This window comes from Hyaena hyaena, unplaced genomic scaffold (assembly GCF_003009895.1).
Source record: "Hyaena hyaena isolate Hyena2069 unplaced genomic scaffold, ASM300989v1 scaffold_269, whole genome shotgun sequence".
Classification (NCBI taxonomy): domain Eukaryota; kingdom Metazoa; phylum Chordata; class Mammalia; order Carnivora; family Hyaenidae; genus Hyaena; species Hyaena hyaena.
The window spans coordinates 623,968-646,285 of NW_024080896.1; the positions used below are offsets into that span (position 1 = coordinate 623,968).

Below are 22,318 nucleotides of genomic sequence, written 5' to 3' on the forward strand. Positions count from 1 at the left end.
GACCCGCGCGCAGGCCCGGCTCCGCCCCACTCGGCTAGAAGGAAGTCCAGGCCCGGCCATTGGCTCGCGCGACCTGTCACTCGCCGCTGCGGCCAGCGGGCAGGGGCCGCGCAGTGATTGGTTCCGCCCAGGCGCGAAATGTAACGCGGGAAAAGCTGGAGCAGTGACCCAGGCGGCAGGTTGTTATTTTCGGGGGATCGGTGCAGCGTCTTGCTTTCCTGTCACCGAAAGGCAGGCCGCCCGCGGCTTCCCGCCGGTGCAGCCTGCGTCGGGGAGTACAAAGAGCGGAGGGCGGGCCTGACCCGGGGTTGGGGGTCTGGCGCTGGCCGCCCGGTGCCAGCCGAGCCGCTCGGCTGCTTCGTTGGCCGCCGCGCAAGAGGATTCCGGGAAACGTCCGCCAGCCATGAGCCGGCGGGGCTGAGCGCCGGCGACTCGGGAGCAGCGCGGGCGAGCGGAGCGAAGGGCCAGACCGGAGCTCAGGGAGTGCGCCTGCCGGAGCTGCCGATCGGGGCCGGACGATGATCCGGGGCATGGAGGCGCCGATGGCGGACAACCCGCCGCAGCCGCCGCCCGTCATCTTCTGCCATGACTCCCCAAAGCGGGTGCTGGTGTCGGTCATCAGGACGACCCCGATCAAGCCCACGTGCGGCGGCGGGGGGGAGCCGGAGCCGCCGCCTCCGCTCATCCCCACCAGCCCGGGCTTCAGCGACTTCATGGTGTACCCGTGGCGCTGGGGCGAAAACGCGCACAACGTGACGCTCAGCCCCGGGGCCGCGGGGGGCGCCTCCTCGGCCGCCTTGCCTGCCGCCGCCACCGCTGAGCACCCGGGGCTTCGAGGCCGGGGCGCGCCCCCGCCCGCCGCCTCCGCCGCCGCTTCGGGAGGGGAGGACGAGGAGGAAGCGAGCAGCCCGGACAGCGGCCACCTCAAGGTGAGCGGCGCGGGCGGGTGGGAGGGGCGCGGGGCAGCCAGGGCCCGTTAACGGCGGAGCCAGGGAGCCAGCAGTGCCCGCGGATGCCGCCGGCGGGGCGGGGCCGAGTTTAAAACGCGAGGTCGCCTCTGGCCGTGGCGGGGGCGGGGGCGGGTGACAGGACGCTGACGTCACTGCCGCGCGCCAAAAAACGAGTCCCCGCGGGGGGGGAGGCGGGGCGGCGGTCACGTGACGCCAGCTGAAGGGTGGCGGGCAGACCCGAGGCCACCCGGTAGCAGGTGCAGTGAGCGGCAGTGCAGCCTGGGGTCGCGGAGGAGGCCGGTTCACCCGGGGCGTAGACGCTCGGCTGCTCGCTGAGTCCTCTCTGGCCGGAGAGGGATGCGGGCCTTCAGCTTTTCCTCTGGGTGCAGGACGGGAAGGAGTGGCCCAGATTCCGCTCCATCAATGCAGATAACCCGACCCTACTAAAGATGTCCTGCAGAGATAACCGAAGAGCTAGAAGGGACTTTAGGGCAATCTTCCGTAGTGGAGTGGGGCCCTCACTGCCTCTCATGCATCCAGCGCACCACCTTGCTAGTTGCTGAGAGCACGCAGTGGAATGGGAAGCTGTTGTCGTTAGCCGTGAATTGCTTGCACTCAGACTGTTTAGAGCTGGGAAAGATGTCACGACCTGGTTCAAGCCTACTACGGATCAGGCAGCTAAGCCTTAGAGGGATTGGTGAAGGTGACCTCCCCAAGGTCCCACAGCTAGGTAGTGGGAAAGCTGGGACTATGGTTGAGTTTTTGTGGCTCGTAATCCTGAAGCATGTATTCATGGGTGTCTCTCGGCTGACATACTTGTCTCTATAGACTGTAAACTCCTAGAGAGCGCGGATCGTTTTTCTCTGGAAGACTGTTCAACTTTAATCCCTCACACTCCAAATGTTGAATTAAAGTGCTAGGTAATAAATATTTGTGTAATGAATGAATTGTGCTAATATAAGGTTAATATTCAGGTTCTATTCGTTAAGTGGCTATGTCAGATAAGCAGTTTACTGAAGAAAAAACCAAGTATATTAAGTGGGTAAGTGCCTGGATATTGGCAAATACTGTATCTACAAATTGAAACAAGTTTGGTCATCACTTTAAGTGCAGTAGCAAAGATGTTGAAACTCCGTGTTTTTTGAGCCCAGAGGAAATTGATATACTTTGTTACTAATGGCATTTTTATTAAAGAACTACAGAATTATAAAACTCTGTGCTGACCCCCGTTTAATTCTTGAAGCTGCACTTTAGCAAAAATTTGAAACAAATTTGAAAGGACAAGCAGTGGAAATACTGATAAGAGTGCTGAGTGAGTTTGTGAAGGAAACAATCACTGTTGCTCTCTCCAGGTAGCCTTGGAGTGAGATGGCTAGGTAGCCTAGATACTTTCCTGTGTTAACATACCTAACCTTAAAAAACAAAAGTTAGTTTATATAGTTGAGAACCATAAAGGCATACATGCACAAATGCTTGTGATATATTTTGCATTTATTATTAATAATCTAATTTTGTATTATCCAAGAAGATTAATGTTATAATAGATAAATGAAATTTACAGGTATGTTCATTTTGGCCTAAAATAGACTTATCTTAACAAACCTTGTATAAAAGTTGCTCACAATGCATGGGTTTGAATTTTAGTTCCTCTTTCTCCACCTCTTTTTAGAGGTAAAATATACCAGAAATTATGAAGAACTGGTAAAAGCAAAAAGCCTGTTTTATACTTCACTTTTTTCTTCACCCAGTCATATTTCAAAATTACTAGATGACTTGATTTTAACCTGTCCTTTAATCAATGAAGCAATCCACCTACAGCTGCAAAAATTCATTCATTTTAGCTTTTCCGTATTGAGGGGAAAGGTCTGGAATATACCTTTATTTAAGGACGGCAACTAGTTTTGTTTGTAATCAGTTCTAGACCCAAGAGAGGGAACTCTGGCCTCTTTTATTTTGTTTTGTTTCTCTAAAGTACTTGTAGTTCTTTATCTCTACATGAGTGAATCATGCAGACTGAATCTGTTTACTTTATGGAAAGATAGGATACCAGTAACATGTTTCTCCCTACTCCCTTCTCTCAGTATACATGTTAGAAGCAGTAACAGCTGTGAGTTTGAGAAAAACATTTGTGTTTATTTGTGTTTATTGTCTGTTTGTTGGCACTGCCCCCCAGAGGAGGTGTTAACATCTGAGACCTCCACACTAAGTGTCAGCTCTTGCCCACTCTCTCGTTTGTTCCTGCCCTCCCCTGCCTCTTCTGCCTGTGGGGAGAACATCCATCATCCACCACCTTATCTTGGCTCATCATCACAAGATTGCTTAGCACTGTTGGGGTATAATTATATATTCGTATTACCTTCTCTCAGTTTGTAGAATTCTGGGAGGGGAGGGAAGGGTGCAGGTCTAATTCTCTGTGCCCTTAGGTTATTTCCAAGCTTCTGCACCTTGTGCCCTTGTGGCCTCTCTACTCACACTATGTTCATGAAGTTACTTCATTGTTGGACCTGTGTTTGGCTTCTCTATGCATAGCCTCAGATACTGTTCACTCTTCAGGACCTGCCAGCTGCCTGTTCCACTTTTCCTTTCTGTTACCTGAACACTGCACAGTCTTACAGATAGCAGATTAGTACATATAATTTTGATCGCCACGATGTTAAACATAACCTGTTAATACAGTGGCCACTGTTTATTGCCTGGCACAGCAAACTGCTGGGCTTTTGACTTCCTTAATGAAATCAACCTTGTTTACCCAATGAACAAGGAGGAATTAGAGAAAAAAGTCCCCAAGATTAAGTTTGGTTAACATCATTTGGTAAGTGGCAGCACTGATTGGAACTTTTGAGGGCCCTTGTTCTTAATGTATTGCTCCGGTATATATCATGTGTGAATTGACTGTAGGGGTTTATTACTTTTTTAGTAGTAAGCTGATGAATGTAGACATCGGAAACACACTGTTTACACATAGAATTTTCTCAACAGAGATGCTTTATGAGGGTATACACAATACAACAGACAAATGCAAATTAAGAATTGGAAAGTTGTGCAGGTAGGTCAAGGTGGGGGATAGAATGAGGAAGCGCTATGATAGCCAAAGAAAATTTGGATCTAAATCTGAATTTAAAAAGGGAAATATGATCAATTACATTTTTCTTATTTTCTTGTTAAGGTACACATGCCTTCCCCTGAGACCTATTTTCCTTTTCCTTCTCCGTTGTGTTTGTGCACTTTATTTGAATTTTACTTTGTATAAAAATGTGTCAAGGACTTTTAGGGTTTTTTTCTCATCACCCAGTTTGAATATAACTTCTGTAAAATCTAGGTAAATGTGTCCAATATTCTAAGTGTCTTGAGAAATAACACAAATTTTATTAAATAACTTTTTTAAAAGTGTTTATTTTTGAAAGAGAAAGAGAGCAAGAGCAGGACAGGGCAGAGAGAGAGGGAGACAGAATCCCAGCAGGCTTGAACTCACAAACTGTGAGATCATGACCTGAGCCGAACTCGGATGCTTAACCGACTGAGCCACCCAGGCACCCCTTGAATTTCTTTTTAACTTAACATTCTCTTGTGAGCCATCAAGCAATCCTGACAAGATTTGTCTCTTAGACTCCAGGCTACTTGATTGCTGAGGAGTTAGTTAACACTGTTATTGTCAGAATGTAACTAGAAACATAGTTTTCTTATTGCTAAGGCCAAAGGACCTTTAAGTAATGCAGCTCATTTTTGTATGTATGGTTAAAAAAGATGCTCTTTATTTATTTAGGGCATTAGATGATTACTTGCCTTGCTTAATTGTCTCAGTTGAAATGATATACTTGGTGATCTCTTGGTGACCTGTCTATAGCTAGGATGTTGTATTATATTTTATTTTTTTTAGCTCTCTATTTCTTATTTGGAAAATGCAAATATGTGATTTAGGCAGAGAAGCAATAAATTGTTATCTTTTTAAATACTCAACCCCCCATTAAACAAGCTTATAATTTTTTTGTTTTGTTTTTGTTTTTTTACCGGTAACAGAAAAGTTATGGATAATCTAAAATTTTTGATATTTGTTAGTTATTTTAAATTATAATAGAGGCAAGAGTATGTTTTTATGTATTTAAAAATACTGGGAAGGGGCATGTGGGTGGTCCCGTCAGTTAGGTGTCCAACTCTTGATTTTGGCCCCAGAGTCCTGAGATACAGTCCGAAGCCCTGAGTTAGGCCCACACCGAGTGTGGAGCCTGCTTCAGATTCACTCTCTTCCTCTGCGCCTCCTCTGCTCGTGTGTGTGCATTCTCTTGCAAAAAATTTTAAGAAAATAAAATTAATGGGAAAAGATTCTTTAATCATAGAGTAGTTGTGTCACTAAGGCTTTTTAAAAATTAAAGTATAAAAATTAAAGTATAATTAACATACAGTATGATTAGTTTCTGGTGTACAATATGATGATTTGACCAGTCTATACCTTTCTTAGTGCTCATCAAGGTATGTGTAATCTTAATCCCCTTTATCTATGTCACCCATCCTCCTACCTCCCCTCTGGCAACCACTACTTTGCTCTCAGTATTTAAGAATCTGTTTTTGGTATGTCTCTTTTTTCCTTTGTTATGTTCCATAAATTTCACATGAGTGAAATACGGTTTTTGTCTTTCTCTGATTTATTTACCTAGCATTATGGCCTGTAGGTCCATTCATATTGTAGCAAATGGGAAGATCTCATTCTTTTTAATGGCTGAGTAATGTGCCGTTGTGTATGTGTCTCTGTATACCACATCTTTATCCATTCGTCTATGGATAGACACCTGGTTTGCTTCCATATCTTGGCTATTCTAAATAATGCTGCAGTAAACATAGGGGTGCATATTTGGTGCATCTATTCTAATTAGTGTTTTTGTTTTCTTTGGGTAAGTACTTAGTAGTAGAATTCTTGGATCATAAGGTAGTTCCATTTTTAATTTTTTGAGGAACCTCCATACTGTTTTCCAAAGTGGCTGTACCAATTTGCATTCCCACCAAAAGTGTTCCTTTTTTTCCACATTCGTGCCAACACCTGTTATTTCTTGTCTTTTTGACTTTAGCCATTCTGATAGAGGTAAAGTCAGGTCTCATTGCAGTTTCAATTTGTAGTTCCCTGATGAATAGTGATGTTGAGCTTCTTTTCATTTTTCTGTTGGCCATCTATGTCCTTGGAAAAATGTCTATTCAGGTCCTTTCCCCATTTTTAAAAGTTTGTTTGTTTGTTTGTTTTTGAGAGAGAAAGAGGAGGGAGGGAGAGAATCCCAAGCAGTCTCCACTCTGCCTGCCAGCCTGGAGACTCATGTGGGCTTGAACTCATGAACCGTGAGATTATCACCTGAGCCCAAATCAAGAGTTGGATGCTTAACTGAGCCAACTGGGTTCCCTGGTCCCCTGCCCTTTTTTTTTTTTTTAATTTTTAATGTTTTTATTTATTTCTGAGAGAGACAGAGAGACAGTGTGAGCAGGAGAGGGTCAGAGAGAGGGATAGTTAAAGAATCTGAACAGGCTCCAGGCTCTGAGCTAGTTGTCAGCACTGAGCCTGATGCGGGGCTCGGGCTCGAACCCAGGAACTGTGAGATCATGAACTGAAGTCAGATGCTTTCCCGACTGAGCCACCCAGGTGCCCCATCCCCTGCCCATTTTTAATCAGATTATTTGGGTTTTTTTGGGGGGTGTTGAGTTGTAGAAGTCCTTCTTCTTTTTTTTTTTTTAGAAGTTCTTTATTTTGGATACTAATGCCTTATCAGATATTTCATTTGCAAATATCTTCTCCCATTCAGTAGGTTGCCTTTTGGTTTTATTGATGGTTTCCTTCATTGTGCAAAACTTTATATTTTGATATCGTTCCAGTAGTTTAATTTTGCTTTTGTTTCCCTTGCCTGAGGAAACTTTCTATAGCTAATGTCAAAGAAATTACTACATATGTTTTCTTCTAAGAATTTTATGGTTTCACATCTCACTTTTATGTCTTTAGTACATTTTGAGTTTATTTTTGTGTATGGTGAAAGAAAGTGGCCTAGTATCATTTCTCTTTTGCATTTGCATTATTTTTATGTATGTATGTATGTACTTACTTATTATTTTTTTAATGTTTTATTTCTGAGAGAGTATATTTATTTATTTTTTAAATGTTTATTCATTTTTGAGAGAGAGAGAGAGAGCGCGCGAACAAGCTGTGGAAAGGGCAGAGAGAGAGGGAGACACAGAATCAGAAGCAGGCTCCAGGCTCCAACCTGTCAGCACAGAGCCTGATGCGGGGCTTGAACCCACGAACCGTGAGATCATGACCTGAGCTGAAGTCAGATACCTAACTGACTGAGCCACCCAGGCACCCCTATTTTTATATATTTAAAAAGTATTAGGAAAAGATTATTTCATGGCAGAGGAGTTATATTACTGATGTTTTTAATTAACCTGATTTCATGTTCCATTTCTTAATGGAATTGTCTATTTTTATGGATCATAGATTATTTATTTATTTTGTACTTTACCTTTTTTTTTTTTTTTAAAGTGTTTTATTTATTTCTAGGAGAGAGAGAGACAGCCTGAACAGGGTAGGGTCAGAGAGAGAGGGAGTGACAGACTCTGAAACAGACTCCAGGCTCTGAGCTGGAAGTCAGCACAGAGCCCAAAGCGGGGCTCGAACCCAAGAACCACAAGATCATGACCTAAGCGAAAGTCGGACGCTTAACCGACTAAGCCACCCAGGTGCCCCAGTACTTTACATTTTTAAAACAAGATTTAAACCAATTATTCATCATATAAATATAACCAGCAACAATCCAATTATTGTAACTCAATAAATGATGGTAATGGATTTTCTAATTTTACTCCTGGTTAGATCTTTCTTTGCTGATTCTGAGTTAACAGTTTCAGTAAGCAAGACTAGAGCTAAGTGTAGCTAGTAGTAAAGTAGTAGAGTCTCAGCCAAGGAGTAAAGGTGAAGGTGAAAGTATTTGATAACAACCAGTAATTGCTACAAATTGATTTGCTAATTTGGACTAAGTCAGGGTCCAGGTAGGACCTTCCCAATTCCTAGCTTCATTATAAATGGAAACTTCTTAAAGAGATATATAAGGTTGGGGAAAGACATCAATTATGTGCCTCTTGGCAATTTTGATATCAACAAAGAATTGATGAGATCTTTATCCCATCAGCAAATATTTATTAACAAAGTGCCTAAGTCAGTTAGCTTAGACTAAAGCATGGTGCAGAATGCAACCTTAGAAATCCCAATCTTAGCCTGATCATGGCTCATGTTCTGTCCTTTGAGGGTTGACCACTGGTATGCACCTTGTCCTGATCATTCTGAGACCCAGAAGGAACATCCCCTACCTGAGACATTTGGGTCTCAAAGCAGAGAGAAAAGAGAGATGAAAGAGCCATGTGATGGCTTTTAAAGCTTTTGCTTAGAAGTCATACATATAATTTCTACTCCCATTTTATTGGTCAAAGCAAGTCATATGGTCAAGTTTGCCTCATTGGTACCCACAAACAGTGAGAAAGGGGCAGTGGATATTTTTACAGTATTATTATCTGCCATAGTGCCTTTCCACATTCCTTTATTGGGGGTGTGTGGGGCAAAAAACAACAAAATTTACCATCTTAATTGTTTTTTTTTTTTGTTAACTATATGCACATTGTTGTGTAACAGATCTCAGGAATTTACTGATCTTGCAAAACTGAAACTCTGTACCCACTGAACTCCTCTTTTCTCTCTCCCCATAGTCCCTAGCAACAACCATTCTAAAAGTGTGAGTACTTTCAATACCTCACATAGTGGAATCATGTAGATTTTGTGGTCTGTGTGTATGTCCATGTGACTGGTTTGTTTCACTAGCATAGTGCTTTTAATTTTCATGCACATTATAGCACAGGGCAGGATTCTCTTTTTTTAAGGCTGAATAATTTTGTTTTATTGTAAATACCACCTTATTTTCTTTGTAATCTGTCAGTGGACATTTAGGTTACTTCTACCTGTTGACTGTTAAGGAAATGGATTTTATTATCTAAGAATTTTTTAAACATGACATCCTATAAGATAACTCACCCATGTTGAGATTGGCCTTTTCTTTCAAAGTGAAAATTGATGGAATGGAATTTTGCTGGAGCTTATTGTTACCCTTCAGGGTTTTGGCCTGATGTTTTTAAGCATTTGGAAGGCTTTAGGGTTTTATATTGTAGACAGTAAAAGCGTCTTCATTTTGTTTGTAGTTGTATATAATCCTTTTATGATCTTTTTTCATGTAACTTGTGTGTATAAAATTTAACTTACCTGGGAAATGAGAAAGTTTTTTTTTCAAGTGAATGTTTTAGATTAGTTCTAGATGTATGGAAAAGTTAAGATAGTGCAGGATGTTCCCATAAATCACATACCCAGTTTTCCCATTGCTAACATCTTACATTAGCATTGTACATGTGTTGTGATTAATGTAACCAACTTGATATATTGTTATTAACTAACATCCTTAGTATATTAAAATTTTCTTAGTTTTTTTTTTAAAAAATTGAAGTGAAATTCACATAACATAAAATGAACCATTAAAAAAAATTTTTTTTTAATGTTTATTTATTTTTGAGAGAGAGAGAGACAGAGCCTGAGCCGCAGAGGGGCAGAAACAGAGAGGTCATTGTACTTTTTTTAGCTCCAGAATTTCTGCCTGGTTTCTTTTTATAATTTTTTTATGGTTATTCTTGAGAGAGAGAGAGACATAGCACAAGTGGGGGAGGGGCAGAAAGGAAGGGAGACGCAGAATCTGAAGCAGGCTCCAGGCTCTGAGCTGTCAGCACAGAGCCTGTGACATTGGGCTCGAACTCATGAACTGTGAGAGCATGACGTGAGCATAAGTTGTTTAACCAACTGAGCCATCCAGGTGTTCCCCCCAACCCCCACTTTTTAAAATGTTTATTTTTGAGAGAGAGCGAGAGAGTGTGAGGGAGGGGAGGGGCAGAGAGAGAGGGAGGGAGAGGAGCTGAAGCAGACTCTGCACTGTCATCACAGAGCCTGACGCAGGGCTCAAATCCACAAACCGTGAGATCATGACCTGAGCCAAAACCAAGTCTCAGCCCCCCGGGTGCCCCTATAATTTGTTTCTTAAGTGACATTTTCTGAACAGTGTTATTCTGTTTTTCCTTTTGTCCTTTGTCCATGGTTTCCATGACCTCTTTCAGCAAGCATATTTATTTAAGGTTTTTGTCTAGTGAGACCTGCGTCTACTTCCTCCTGGTCTGTTTCTATGAATTTCTCTTGCATATGGACCATACTTTGTTTCTTTACATGTTGAGTAGTATTTTGTTGAAGATGGGATGTTTTGAATATTCTACTGTGATGACTCTGGAAATCAGATTCTTCTCCTTCCCCAGAGTTTGGCTTGGTTGTGTGCTGCGGGTTGTAGTTATTTGTTTTGCAATTTTTTTTATTTTTTTAATGTTTGTTAGTTTATTTATTTATTTATTTTGAGAAAGAGAGAGAGGTGGAGGGTCAAAGAGACAGGAAGACAGAGAATCTGAAGCAGCGCCAGGCTCTGAGCTATCAGCACAGGGCCTGATACAGGGCTTCAACCCATGAATCATGAGATCATGAACTGAGTTAGAGTCAGAAGCTTAACCGACTCAGCCACACAGGCACCCCTGTTTTGCGAATTTTCTAAACTGCTTCTGTAAACTGTTCTTTGTTGTGTTTGTTTTCAGCTCAGCATTGCTAAAGATTGCCTTGAATGCCAATAGCTAAAAACTGAAAGGGAAAAAATTTCCTGACTTTGCAAAAATGGCTCTGAGTTGTAGCTCTCCCTTAATGTTTAGACTTATTCTAACTCTGCCTTAGCCTTCATTTCCTGCACTGCCTACCTAAGGATCAGTCAGAGGTGTAAGCTTAGGGTCTTTTCAGGTCTTTTCTGAGCATGCTTCCTGCCCTCGGCAAGTCTGTGGCTTTCTAAAATTTTATCTTTACCATACCAGGGCAATTTTCAATGCCCTGATTACACAAAAAAACTCTCCAGCTTTTCCTCCCAGCCTTTTCATGTGTCTTTTTGTCTCAACTGAAATATTTTGCCCCAGGTGGCAGTAAGTTATTACTGGCCTTACAAGGTTTTTTTCCTCTTTTTTTTTTTTTTAAAGACTGTGACTTTATTTTTTTATTTTTTTGGATTAATGTAGCTTTTATTTATTTATTTTTTCTTTTTTTAAATAGTTTATTGTCAAGTTGGTTTCCATATAAGAGCCAGTGCTCATCCCAAGTGCCCTCCTCCGTGCCCATCACCTCCCCTGCCCCTCCCCCCCACCCCCATCAGCCCTCAGTTCGTTCTCAGCATTCAAGAGTCTCTCGTGGTTTGCCTCCCTCTCTCTCCCCCACTGTTTTTCCCCTTCTTCTCCACGGTCCTCCATTAAGTTCCTCCTAATCCTCCTATATGTGCAAACATATGGTATTTGTCCTCTGCCTGACTTATTTCGCTCAGCATAACACCCTCAAGTTCCATCCATGTTGCTACACATGGCCAGATTTCATTCTTCCTCATTGCCATGTAGTATTCCATCATACAGATAAACCACATCGTCTTGATCCATTCATCAGTAGATGCACACTTAGGCTCTTTCCATGTTTTGGCTATTGTTGAAAGTGCTGCTGTGAACACTGGGGTACATGTGCCAGCACTCCTGTATCCCCTGGGTAAATTTCTAGCAGTGCTACTGCTGGGTCGTAGGGGAGTTCTCTTATTAATTTTTTGAGGAACCTCCACACTGTTTTCCAGAGGGGCTGTACCAGTTTACATTCCCACCAACAGTATAGGAGGGTGCCCGTTTCTCCACATCCTCGCCAGCATCTATAGTCTCCTGATTTGCTCATTTTAGCCAAGAATGTGACTTTTTAAAAAAATGTTTATTTTTGAGAGAAAGTATGTGCACACAAGCAGAGGAGGGACAGAGAGAGAAAGGGAAAATTCCAAGTAGGCTCCACAGTGCCAACACAGAACATGACGTGGGCTTGAACCAATGAACTGTGGGAAAATGACTTGTGATGAAATCAAGAGCCGACACTTAACTGACTGAGCCACCCAGGCGCCCCTAGCCTTACCAGGTTTTGAGCAGCTCTGTTTAGCCACTTTTTTGTCCTGAGAGGGTTTTGAGTTAGGTCAAACAAAGACAAACACCTTGTGTCAGTTCTTCAAGTAGCCCCCAGACAGGTCAAAACAAACACAGTTCTTTTAGAATTAAATCTGCTTTGCTCTTCGTGGAGCCAGGGACTGAGTGAGAATGAAGGCTCTTTAAGACCACTGTGGGGGACAGGGAGAGGCAAGGGCAGGCAGTAAAAATACTGCAGAGCTTTCCTACTGTTTTAGGTTGCCTGTTTTTTGATTCTGTGTTCCCTGAGTTGCTGTAAATCTATTTTCTGGAGTTGTGATAAAAGTGATTTTGACAGTTTTTTCTCAAATTTTCAGTAATCTATAAAGGAATGGGCCTTTGGAACTACCTATTCTACTGTTTTGACTGATGTCACTCAAGAAAGATTTAAAAAATGATTTATTGTGATATTTTACTTTAACAAGAGGATTTAAGAAATTATATTAATGTTTATACAAATTGTTAATAGGATGGAATCCGACGTGGTAGACCCAGAGCAGATACTGTTCGGGATTTAATAAATGAAGGAGAGCATTCATCCAGCAGAATCCGTTGTAACATCTGTAATAGGGTGTTTCCACGGGAGAAATCGCTCCAGGCTCACAAAAGGACTCATACAGGTAAGCTGAGCAGAAGTAATACTAAAAGCTGATTTGATGTTTGGGTCCATAAATTAATATTGTAGTTGTCTTATATTTCCTTATTGTGAAGTTTTTTTAAGACAAGCTCTGTATAGTCGGTTTCTCTTTTGAAGGAAGGTTTTCTCAGCATTGGTACCATGTGACTTCTAAAGGTATCATGGTAATTAATCTAGCTGTCATAGGAATGTTATTGCTAAATTGAGTTCTATCATTCTACCTACCTGAATGTCAATATCTGATATGCCCTTCAGTTGTCTGTGTAATTGATAAAACTGATTTGTAGGCCAAATACTAAAACAGTGTCCAGCTGTACAGTGTCTAGCTGACAGCTAGCTCAGAGCCTGGAGCCTGTTTAGGATTCTGTGTCTCCCTCTCTCTCTGACCCTCCCCTGCTCAATGCTCTCTCAGAAATAAATAAAAAACATTAAAAATTAAAAAAAAATAAGTAAATTGAGATGGGCAATATGTGTAAAATATGCTTAGTATGAAAAAAAAGAGTAAATGATGTCCTTAATTACTTCTGCTATTGATATATTGGGTTAAATAAAATCTATCATCAAAATTAATTCCACCTGTTTACTTTTGCTTTTTTAAAGTGGTTCCTAGAAGTGGTTCATATTCTCTTTCTGTTGGGCAGTACTGGTCTAGAACTTGGACTTTTAAACCTTAGTTCCTTATTTTTTTCACTATTTTTCACTGTTACCACCTGTTCGGTGTTTTTGTTAGTTTTTGAAAAATACATTTTAATAATATGATAGAATAAGTTTTCTTAGCTAAATCCCTTTAAAGGGGTAAAGTTTTAATTCTGAATCATTACAAACTAAGGTGACCAAGAGGTTTTGACTTTAGGAACCATTCAGTAAAACCATTACAAAATGAAATACATGATTTTGAGAATTTTCAGATTTTTCAGTCTAATCGGTCTGAAATATCCCCAAATAACTGGTTCACAGGCCATAGAGTACATGTTGCCTGTATAGATAAGATTCAGGACCATGTGGTGTAATGATAAGATCCCTGAGTCTCAGGCCTGATCTACCCATTTTTTTAAAACATTTATTTTTTGAGAGATAGAGCATGAGTAGGGGAGGGGCAGAGAGAGGGAAAGAGTCACATATTCTGAAAGAGGCTCCAGCCTCTGAGCTGTCAGTACAGAGCCTGACGCGGGGCTAGAACTCACAAACAACCATGAGATTATGACCTCAGCCAAAGTTGGATGCTTAACTAACTGAGCCATCCAGGCACCTCATCTGTTACTATTTTAAATACCCTCCCATACTTGTGTTTTATTAATTTGTGTCTATCACAGTCATTTGGTACATTTCTAAATAATGAGAAATTTAGGGAGGACTTGTTATTGTTAATTGAGTCATATTGGAAGGACCCAGTGCATACTTGTTGATCACAGAATGATTTTTCAAAAAATAATTAAAAAAAATTTTTTTAACATTTATTCATTTTTGAGAGACAGAGAGAGACAGGGTGGGGGAGGGGCAGAGAGAGAGAAGGAGACACAGAGTCCGAACCAGGCTCCAGGCTCTGAGGTACCAGTACACAGCCCCACACGGGGCTCGAACTCATGAACTATGAGATCATGACCTGAGCCGAAGTCGGATGCTTAACTGACTGAGCCACCCAGGAGCCCCCCAAAATAATTTTAATTACGGTTGAACAATACTTTTGAGCACTTTTGAAGCCTAGCACTGTGTTGTATATATGAATTCCAATGGAATAAGAAGTGTTAAACATCTTTGTGTCAGAAAGATACCAGGATACATAAATAACCGTGGATTCTGAGATAGTGAAGGGATACATAGTTCAACTATTTGGACATAGCAGGGAGGTAAGAACCTGAGAGCCTGCAAGACTGGGAACATTTGAATGGGCAGAGAAGATAATTTTCAACAACATGAGGAACTGTCTCATGGATGGACTGAATCTCAAGAGTGAAGTAAAGCTAAACCCTGCCCTCTAACCCAGTAGCTATAGTGCAGATATTAGGGGACCACTGAAAAGTCAGCAGATAATTTTCAGCTGTTCAAGGGGTGTGGTAGGGTTTGGAGTGACTTAGGAGGTAATTCATATGACAAAGCATTCACTCTGTCATTCACTCCAGAAGTGCTATGCAGGGGTAGAGAATAGGGGGCAGCTAGGGTTCCCGCTGGGTGGGAGGGGCGGCCAGCCTGGCCTGGGGAAGTTGCAGTGGGAAAATAGGAGTAGGAGACATTTTAAAGAATCAGCAAGAGCTAGTGATCTGGGGAGAAAAATGACAGGATAAGCCAAAGATAACTTCAACGATTTGAACCTGGGAATCTATAGGCTCAAGGCCTAACGAAAATATTATTTTGCTTTCAAGTGGATAGCTGCTTGGTAGCCTTGAGGCGCTGTTGTTAACATTAACACTTGCAGCTTTGTAGAAGCTATATGACATGTTTTTTTTTTTTTAATGTTTTTTATTTATTTCTTGAAGAGAGAGAGAGACAGCGTGAGCAGGGGAGGGTCAGAGAGAGAGGGAGTCACAGACTGAAACAGGCTCCAGGCTCTGAGCTGGCAGTCAGCACAGAGCCCGACGCGGGGCTCGAACCCATGAACCGCGAGATCATGACCCAAGCGAAAGTCGGACACTTAACCGACTAAGCCACCCAGGCACCCCTATATGACATGTTTTATTGTTGTTTGGAGTCATGACCTATATGGGGGTTGATTCTCTCTGTCCCTTTCTCTTCTTACATTATTGTCTCAGAAATAATACATAATATTTGTCTACTTAGGTGAGAGGCCCTATCTGTGTGACTATCCAGACTGTGGAAAAGCCTTTGTTCAAAGTGGACAGCTCAAAACACATCAGCGTCTTCACACCGGAGAGAAACCTTTTGTTTGTTCAGAAAATGGTATGGTGTTGAGAATTAAGTTTATGTAATAACTGGTTGTGAGTTAAAAGCTAAAATATCTTTTACTTAAGTTTTTTGGGAGGAGAGATGTTGATGTCTATGTAAATTTCATATATTCTCTTTCTGAATTGTGATCCATGCTCATTTTCTGGGAAATGATTGATTTTTAATGAAACATTCTTTTTAGATGAAAATCACAAAAGGTAATTAGAAGTAGTATGTATATCCAGGGGGCGCCTGGCTGGCTCAGTCAGCAGAGCATGCAACTCTTGATCTTGGGGTTGTGAGTTCAAGCCCCACAACGGGCGGAGAGATTACTTTAAAAAAGAAAAAAAAAATAGTATATTTAGGTTGAGGTGGTAGAAAGATCTGTAGAAGTAAAGGTAACCTTTAGAGTAGGCTTTTAGTTTGATTTTAAACTTTTAAATATTAAGTCGAAAGAAATCCATCATTGTCTCAATTTTCAATAAAGGGGGAAATTTTACCATCTTGCCACTGCCACCGTTAGTAATTTCTTAACACTTTTAAGTGATTTTCTAAATCTCTTATCACATTTCTTGAGATATTTTCCTTATGCACATTTTTACATACTTATACCTGAAATTCAATATAGTTCTGTGCTGTTGTTGTGTGGTTCTCTTGATTGTTGTCAGTTGTTACGAATGTCTATACACTTTTTCATTTGCATAAGCATATACACTATGATTGCCTCAATGTTGAATATTTAATATTTGTTTTTAAAATTTGTTTGTTGCCAACAAAGCTGAGGGGCACAGCTCCCTCCTGAAAGCTTTGTTCATCTTACGGGATATTTCCTTATGATAGATTCAAAGAATGGAATTCCTGGGTCAGAAGTTTTGACCATTTTTGCTAATAAATCACTTTCTGGTGGGGTTGATGCATTTATGTTGCCATGACCAAACGGTGAAGGCACTGCTTGCTTCCCCTTAGGGTTGCTTTTTTTTCTCCTCCAAGTTACAGAACGCTACATCCCATGGTCTTAATTCCCTTTTCTTGGATACCAGTGAAACTGAACATTTTCCATGTCTGCTGGATGTCCAGATTCTGATAAGTGTTTCCCTCTATGTTTTGAAGGCTGCCTAAGCAGATTCACCCATGCAAACCGCCACTGTCCGAAGCACCCTTATGCCAGGCTGAAACGGGAGGAGCCCACAGACGCTCTCAGTAAGCACCAGGCTGTGGACAACCAGGCTGCCGCCGAGTGGTTGGCGAAGTAAGGTTCTCCCTGCACTCCACTGCACAGTACTGCCCAGCACATGGGCTGACGCTGGGAGCTTTGACAGTTCTCTCATTTTAAATAAGTTGCTTTTCTACACATTTTACAAAATAATTTGAAATGGTGCTTTATTTCCTTAAACCACAGAATTGTTAGGAGTAGTATGAGGATCTGTTGTGCGAATGATACAGGTACATGATACTAATTTGTCTGAATGCCCAGACCACAATGTATTTTAAAAGCAAGAATTTTCCTCATTTTTAAAGAATGTTTTATATGAACTGTACTCTACTGTGCAGCCTGTCTTCACTTTCTTCACATGAGATAGGTGCTGATTATTACTGGGATACAGCCTAGAGATCCTTCTACAGTTCTAAAAAGCACCTGGTTGAATTTTTTTTAATGGCAACATGGGGTCTGACATAAAAAAATTTCTCTAAACGTATTCTGATTTAAGGAGTCATCTGTTGTGTATGAACCAGCATCGGCTGTTTGGGGCACTCCCTTCTTCATCAGATTCCTGCACACTTAGGAAAAGTCTGGAATCCCTCGTGCTGCTGTAGCTCTGCCTCCTCTGGCCTCGCACCTGTCTCCAGTGACCCGGCCTTGTTTGTCAGCACCACCCTCACTGTGGCTCACAAGCCTCTGTGCCCCCTGCTCCCTCTGTCCTCTTCACTGCTCATTCTTCATTCTTACTGAGGTCACACACTCTGTCAGGAGCTTCTTCCCTAACCTGCTCACTAACCCCCAGAACGAACAAGGTTAGACTGATAGATAGATGCTTTTATAACACAGTGTTAACACACTTTCGTCACTCATTTATTTATTTGTCTAGTGTCTTGTCCCTGCTGGACCAGAGGCTCCACTTAGGCAGGCTTATGTTTGTCTGGCTTGCTGCATCACTCCCTCCCTCCCTCTTCCTCCCAGCTGGCCTCTGCCACCCCATGGGCTCTAACTTTGCTTAAGTCAGAAACTTGGTCATTTTTGTGTTTGCCTCTCATTCTCCCATCTACTCAATGACAGACTAATGGATTCTACTCAGTAGAAAGTCTAAACCCTGTATTATGGGTTTCAAAGTCCTTCATTGCCTGGTCCCTGCTGACCTTGTTAAACTTCAAGTCAGACTGAACTGTTTGCATTTTTTTTTTTATATCTTTGAGTATTGCCCAAATTTTTCCAGTTTTGAGATGTCTGGATTTCCTTAAATCTAGTAGTTGTGTTATTTTTGTGTGTTAATGTTAAAAACAGCTTTACTGAGGTGTAACTGACACACAATAAAGTGTACAATTTGATACGTTATGACACAATGTATACACCTGTGAAGCCATCATCACAGTTAAGATGGTGAACATATCCGTCACTTCTAGAACTTTCCTCATGCCCCTTTGTAATTCATCACTCCTGCCCCTCCCTGCTTCCTGCTCTCCAGACTGATCTGCTTTCTTTATTATAAACTAGTTTGCATTTTTTACAATTTTATACAAAAAAGTCATATAGTATATACTTCTGTTGTCTGGCTTTTATTCAATGTAATTATTTTGGGATTCATCCATGTTGACTGTATCAATGGTTTATTCTTTTTTTTTAGTTTATTTTTTTAATTGAGGTATAGTTGGCACACAATGTTATATTAGTTTCAGGTGTACCACATAGCAATTCCCCAAGTCTATGCATTATGCTTGCTCACAAGTGCAGCCACCATCTGTCACTATACAACCCTAGGTTCATTCCTTCTTACTGTTGAGTAGTACACCATTGTATGGATACACCTCAGCTTGTTTATTCATTTGCCTGTTGCTGGGCTTTTGGGGTGTTTTTGGCCATTACAGATAAAGCTACTATCAGCATTGATTGATGCGGGTCTTGTACGGGACATTTTTGTATGTAGTGATATTGTTCTTTAAATATGCCTTTCTTTAGTTACCAAAAGGTAGACTATTTTCTCTTGTGAATTATCAGTTGGTTAATTAATAGAATAATCATGGTGCCTCTTAGATTTTCGAATAAGCTCTGTGTGTTCTAGATACTAATCTATTCGTCATATTTTGTGGGTTTGAAGTTTCTTACAGTTAACTCTTTCAGAAGAATAGGATAAATAGGTTTCTAATGATTATTTGTTCTACTTTTTAAAATTTTTTACAGAGGTATCATTGACATACAACATTTGTTCAACTGTTTGTGTATTTTACTGTAGTCCGTTTCACATATGATCTTAGTTTATTGGTGAAAACCCATGATTAAAGAGTTGAGTATAAGACCCAGAACTGCCAGTTTTTGATTTTGGAAATCTGAGCAAGTCCCTTAACTTCTTGACTGTGAACTTTTTCTTCTAGAATGGGAACTATATGTAAAGTATACGAATCATTTTAGAACTTTATAAACTAAGACACAGAAAATAATACTGTGGTAAAGAACCTGTTTTCAGAAGAAAAGTAAATGTTTGAGGAGGTCGTGTATACATATAGCTAATGTGCATGTGTTTCATGTAGGTATTGGGAAACAAGAGAGCAGCGTGCCCCCACCTTGAAAGGGAAGCTCGTTCAGAAGGCTGATCAGGAGCAGCAGGACCCTCTGGAGTACCTGCAGTCTGACGAGGAGGATGACGAGAAGCGTGGCGCCCAGCGCCGGCTGCAGGAGCAGCGGGAGCGTCTGCATGGAGCCCTTGCTCTCATAGAGCTCGCCAACCTGACTGGGGCGCCGCTCCGCCAGTAGCCTCGCCACTGACTGCCACTGTACAAAAAAAGTACTGCCCAGCGTACTTAAAAAGTAGATCCTTGGGCATAAGCTAAGCACCTTATTTGCTTATCATAGGCTGCTATTCTGTAGAAACTTATGAAGAATGTCATTGCCCCAGAATATGGGGTGAGAGAGAATTGCACTTTTTTTATATGGCAATGGATTTGTTGTAAAGTTTAAAATATTTTGTAAATATGGGACTTCTAGTACAGGGTAGAAAAGGACATATTGTGGGAAGCTAGATTTTGCAAGTTTAATGCATTCATTGGAAGCAGTTCTCACAGGAAGCACTTTCTGAATAAGACACTTGTATGAAAAAGCAGAATGGTACATGTAGCCAAAGAACGTTGAAATAGATTATTTATAAGATCATTTTTTAACATTGTATATTAGTATGTTTAACAATACTGTAAACACTGAAGCAAGCCAGAAAGTATAAGATATGTGTGTTAAGATATAGATTTTTAAATTGCAAAATAGTGTGCCTAACGAAAAGTGGAAAACTGACTATTTTGGAAGATGTTCTAAGTTATGGACTTTGGAAGAAAAGAGATGTTTGAGGATCTTGGCAAGATGAACAATAATTGAGAATATTCAGAATTGGAGTAATATCAGTCTTATTCTATCCTTCTGAGGCGTTACAGCTCACTATGATGTTCAGGTTTGAAAAGCACTTGGCATCCCTGTTATGTTAACTTGGGAGCTTTTGCACGTTGCATATTTCTCATTTGCTGAAATTGAGTGATTAATCTTGCAAAGTCTAGGTAACTTGGTAATTGGTATTTTTATATATATATATTATGGGCCCTGTAAGAGATTTGGCACTTGGATTTTTATGAATAAAAGGGACACCTACAGGGTTGTTTTGTAGTGAACTGTTTTAGATCTTTTGTTAGCAAACACTAAATTTTAATTGTACTGCTTGTTTAGAATTACTAGCAAATGGAAGCCTCCTATTTATATTTTCCGTGCATACAGCCACCTTCTTGCTTTTCTTCGGAATAACATGCCAAGCTATTTTGTGTTCACTAAATTTAGTTATCAGGTAAACACTGCAGAAAATATTAGCTACTCAAATAAGTAGGTTTCTGGAATAGTTTCAGCTGCAAGTGTTAGGTGGTGTTAAGCCATTTTTCCAAATAGATGAAGTTTTTAAATACCACTTTATATACTGAAGCATGAACAGAAAAATCAAGATTGAGCAGTTCACCTCCTTTATGTACACATAAACCTCCATCATTTATGCTTTTGTTTTAAGCAGAAACTAAATAACATGCATAGCATGGTAATTTGATAGATTGCATAATTGGAGTAGATCTCAGAGTAATAGAGGGCAATATGGCTCTTCAGCGCCTTTTTTTTTTTTTTTTTTTAAGTAGTAGCCTACAGATGTAGTTTAAACATTATCTAAAATGTAGGCTTCTTTATCCAAAAATCTCAGTGTGTTGCAGTACACAGATAGTTTAAAATACTAGCCATGGGGAAGGGGAGGTATGTAAATGTCTTGGAAGGAAGCAAAAGTATGAAAGATGATAGTAACAAATAATGTGTATGAATGAGGACATACTTTAAAAATGTAATTCCTCTGTATAGTAAATTACAAATCTTGAGGGATTTTTTTTGTAATAAGAGAATTTATATTTGTAATGGTCTAAGAATTTTGTTTGTAATCTGGTATATAGAATTTTAACTTGGAGCACTTATAAGCACAGTGAGAGAGACTGTAGCATCTGAATTTTCTTGGTTTAGATTTCAACATTTTCTCTAGAATTTTTGCTCTCAATATGACTTAAATGAACTATGAAAAGCAACACTCATCAGTCTTGGGAAATTTAAAATTTGATGAACTTAACCTAAAGAAGGAAGGGCAGTAAGAATTTAAAAAATACAAATACTTGCCAATTCTCAGATAATAAAATCTATGGCCTTCAAAAGTAAGGATTTTTGTTTATTTCTTAGTCAGCTTTTGTCAGCTATAATAGTTATATTCACAGACATTTTTTATTTGTAAAATTGGAAGTTTAAGAAATTATTACAACTAACTAGGAAAATTAAAATGTTCTCTTTTGATATAAGCTATGTGCTTGGACAAAATACATTGGCATCTAAAATTTGTGGTATGTTAAGACTGCTTTTTGGTTTAAAAATGTGGTTTACATTCAAATTTTTGAAGTGTTTTATGCTTCATATGGCTGAGATGTAGTTTGGCAGAGATAACAGCATAAGAATAAACATGCTGTAATTTTAAAAGATGCTTTGAATAAAAATTTATTTTAATTTACAGTTTAAAGTACATGTTCATTCTTGAATCCTTTATAATTTGTTTTCCTATCAACAATAACCATAATATAAAAAATTGAAAAGGTAGAAATGTCACCTATGGCATTCTCCCATTATTTGTTATTTGGTGCATTTTCTACTTCATTCCAGTATGAGCTCATCTCAGGCATCTTTTTAGCATAGTAGAAATCATAGTGTAAATTGCTTTTTTTTACCTTAAAATTATGGCCTTTTAGATTATAGATCTCAATTTGACTTCCTCTTATTACAGTGTTAAAAATACACTGGTGTGCATGCATCGATGCAGTTATGCTCAAACGTTTCTTTCATTCGAAATCTTCAGCTTTTCTATAAGCTAAAATTTCACCTTAAAAAAGTATTTTAAAAATATTTATTCAGTTTTGAGGTGGGGGGGTGGGGGGACACAATCTGAAGCAGGCTCCAGGCTCTGAACTGTCAGCACAG

General features: G+C 40.3%; 1 protein-coding gene across 1 annotated transcript; it reads left to right on the forward strand.

Moving 5' to 3' along the window:
• The first annotated feature begins 428 nt into the window (after positions 1-428).
• On the forward strand, positions 429-21,850 carry ZNF367 (zinc finger protein 367). The gene is made up of 5 exons (XM_039245700.1): positions 429-929; positions 12,538-12,688; positions 15,481-15,600; positions 16,696-16,834; positions 19,327-21,850. Exons 1-5 carry the CDS (start codon positions 519-521, stop codon positions 19,547-19,549), a joined length of 1,044 nt encoding a protein of 347 aa, XP_039101631.1. The 5' UTR covers positions 429-518; the 3' UTR covers positions 19,550-21,850.
• The last annotated feature ends 468 nt before the right edge of the window (positions 21,851-22,318 follow it).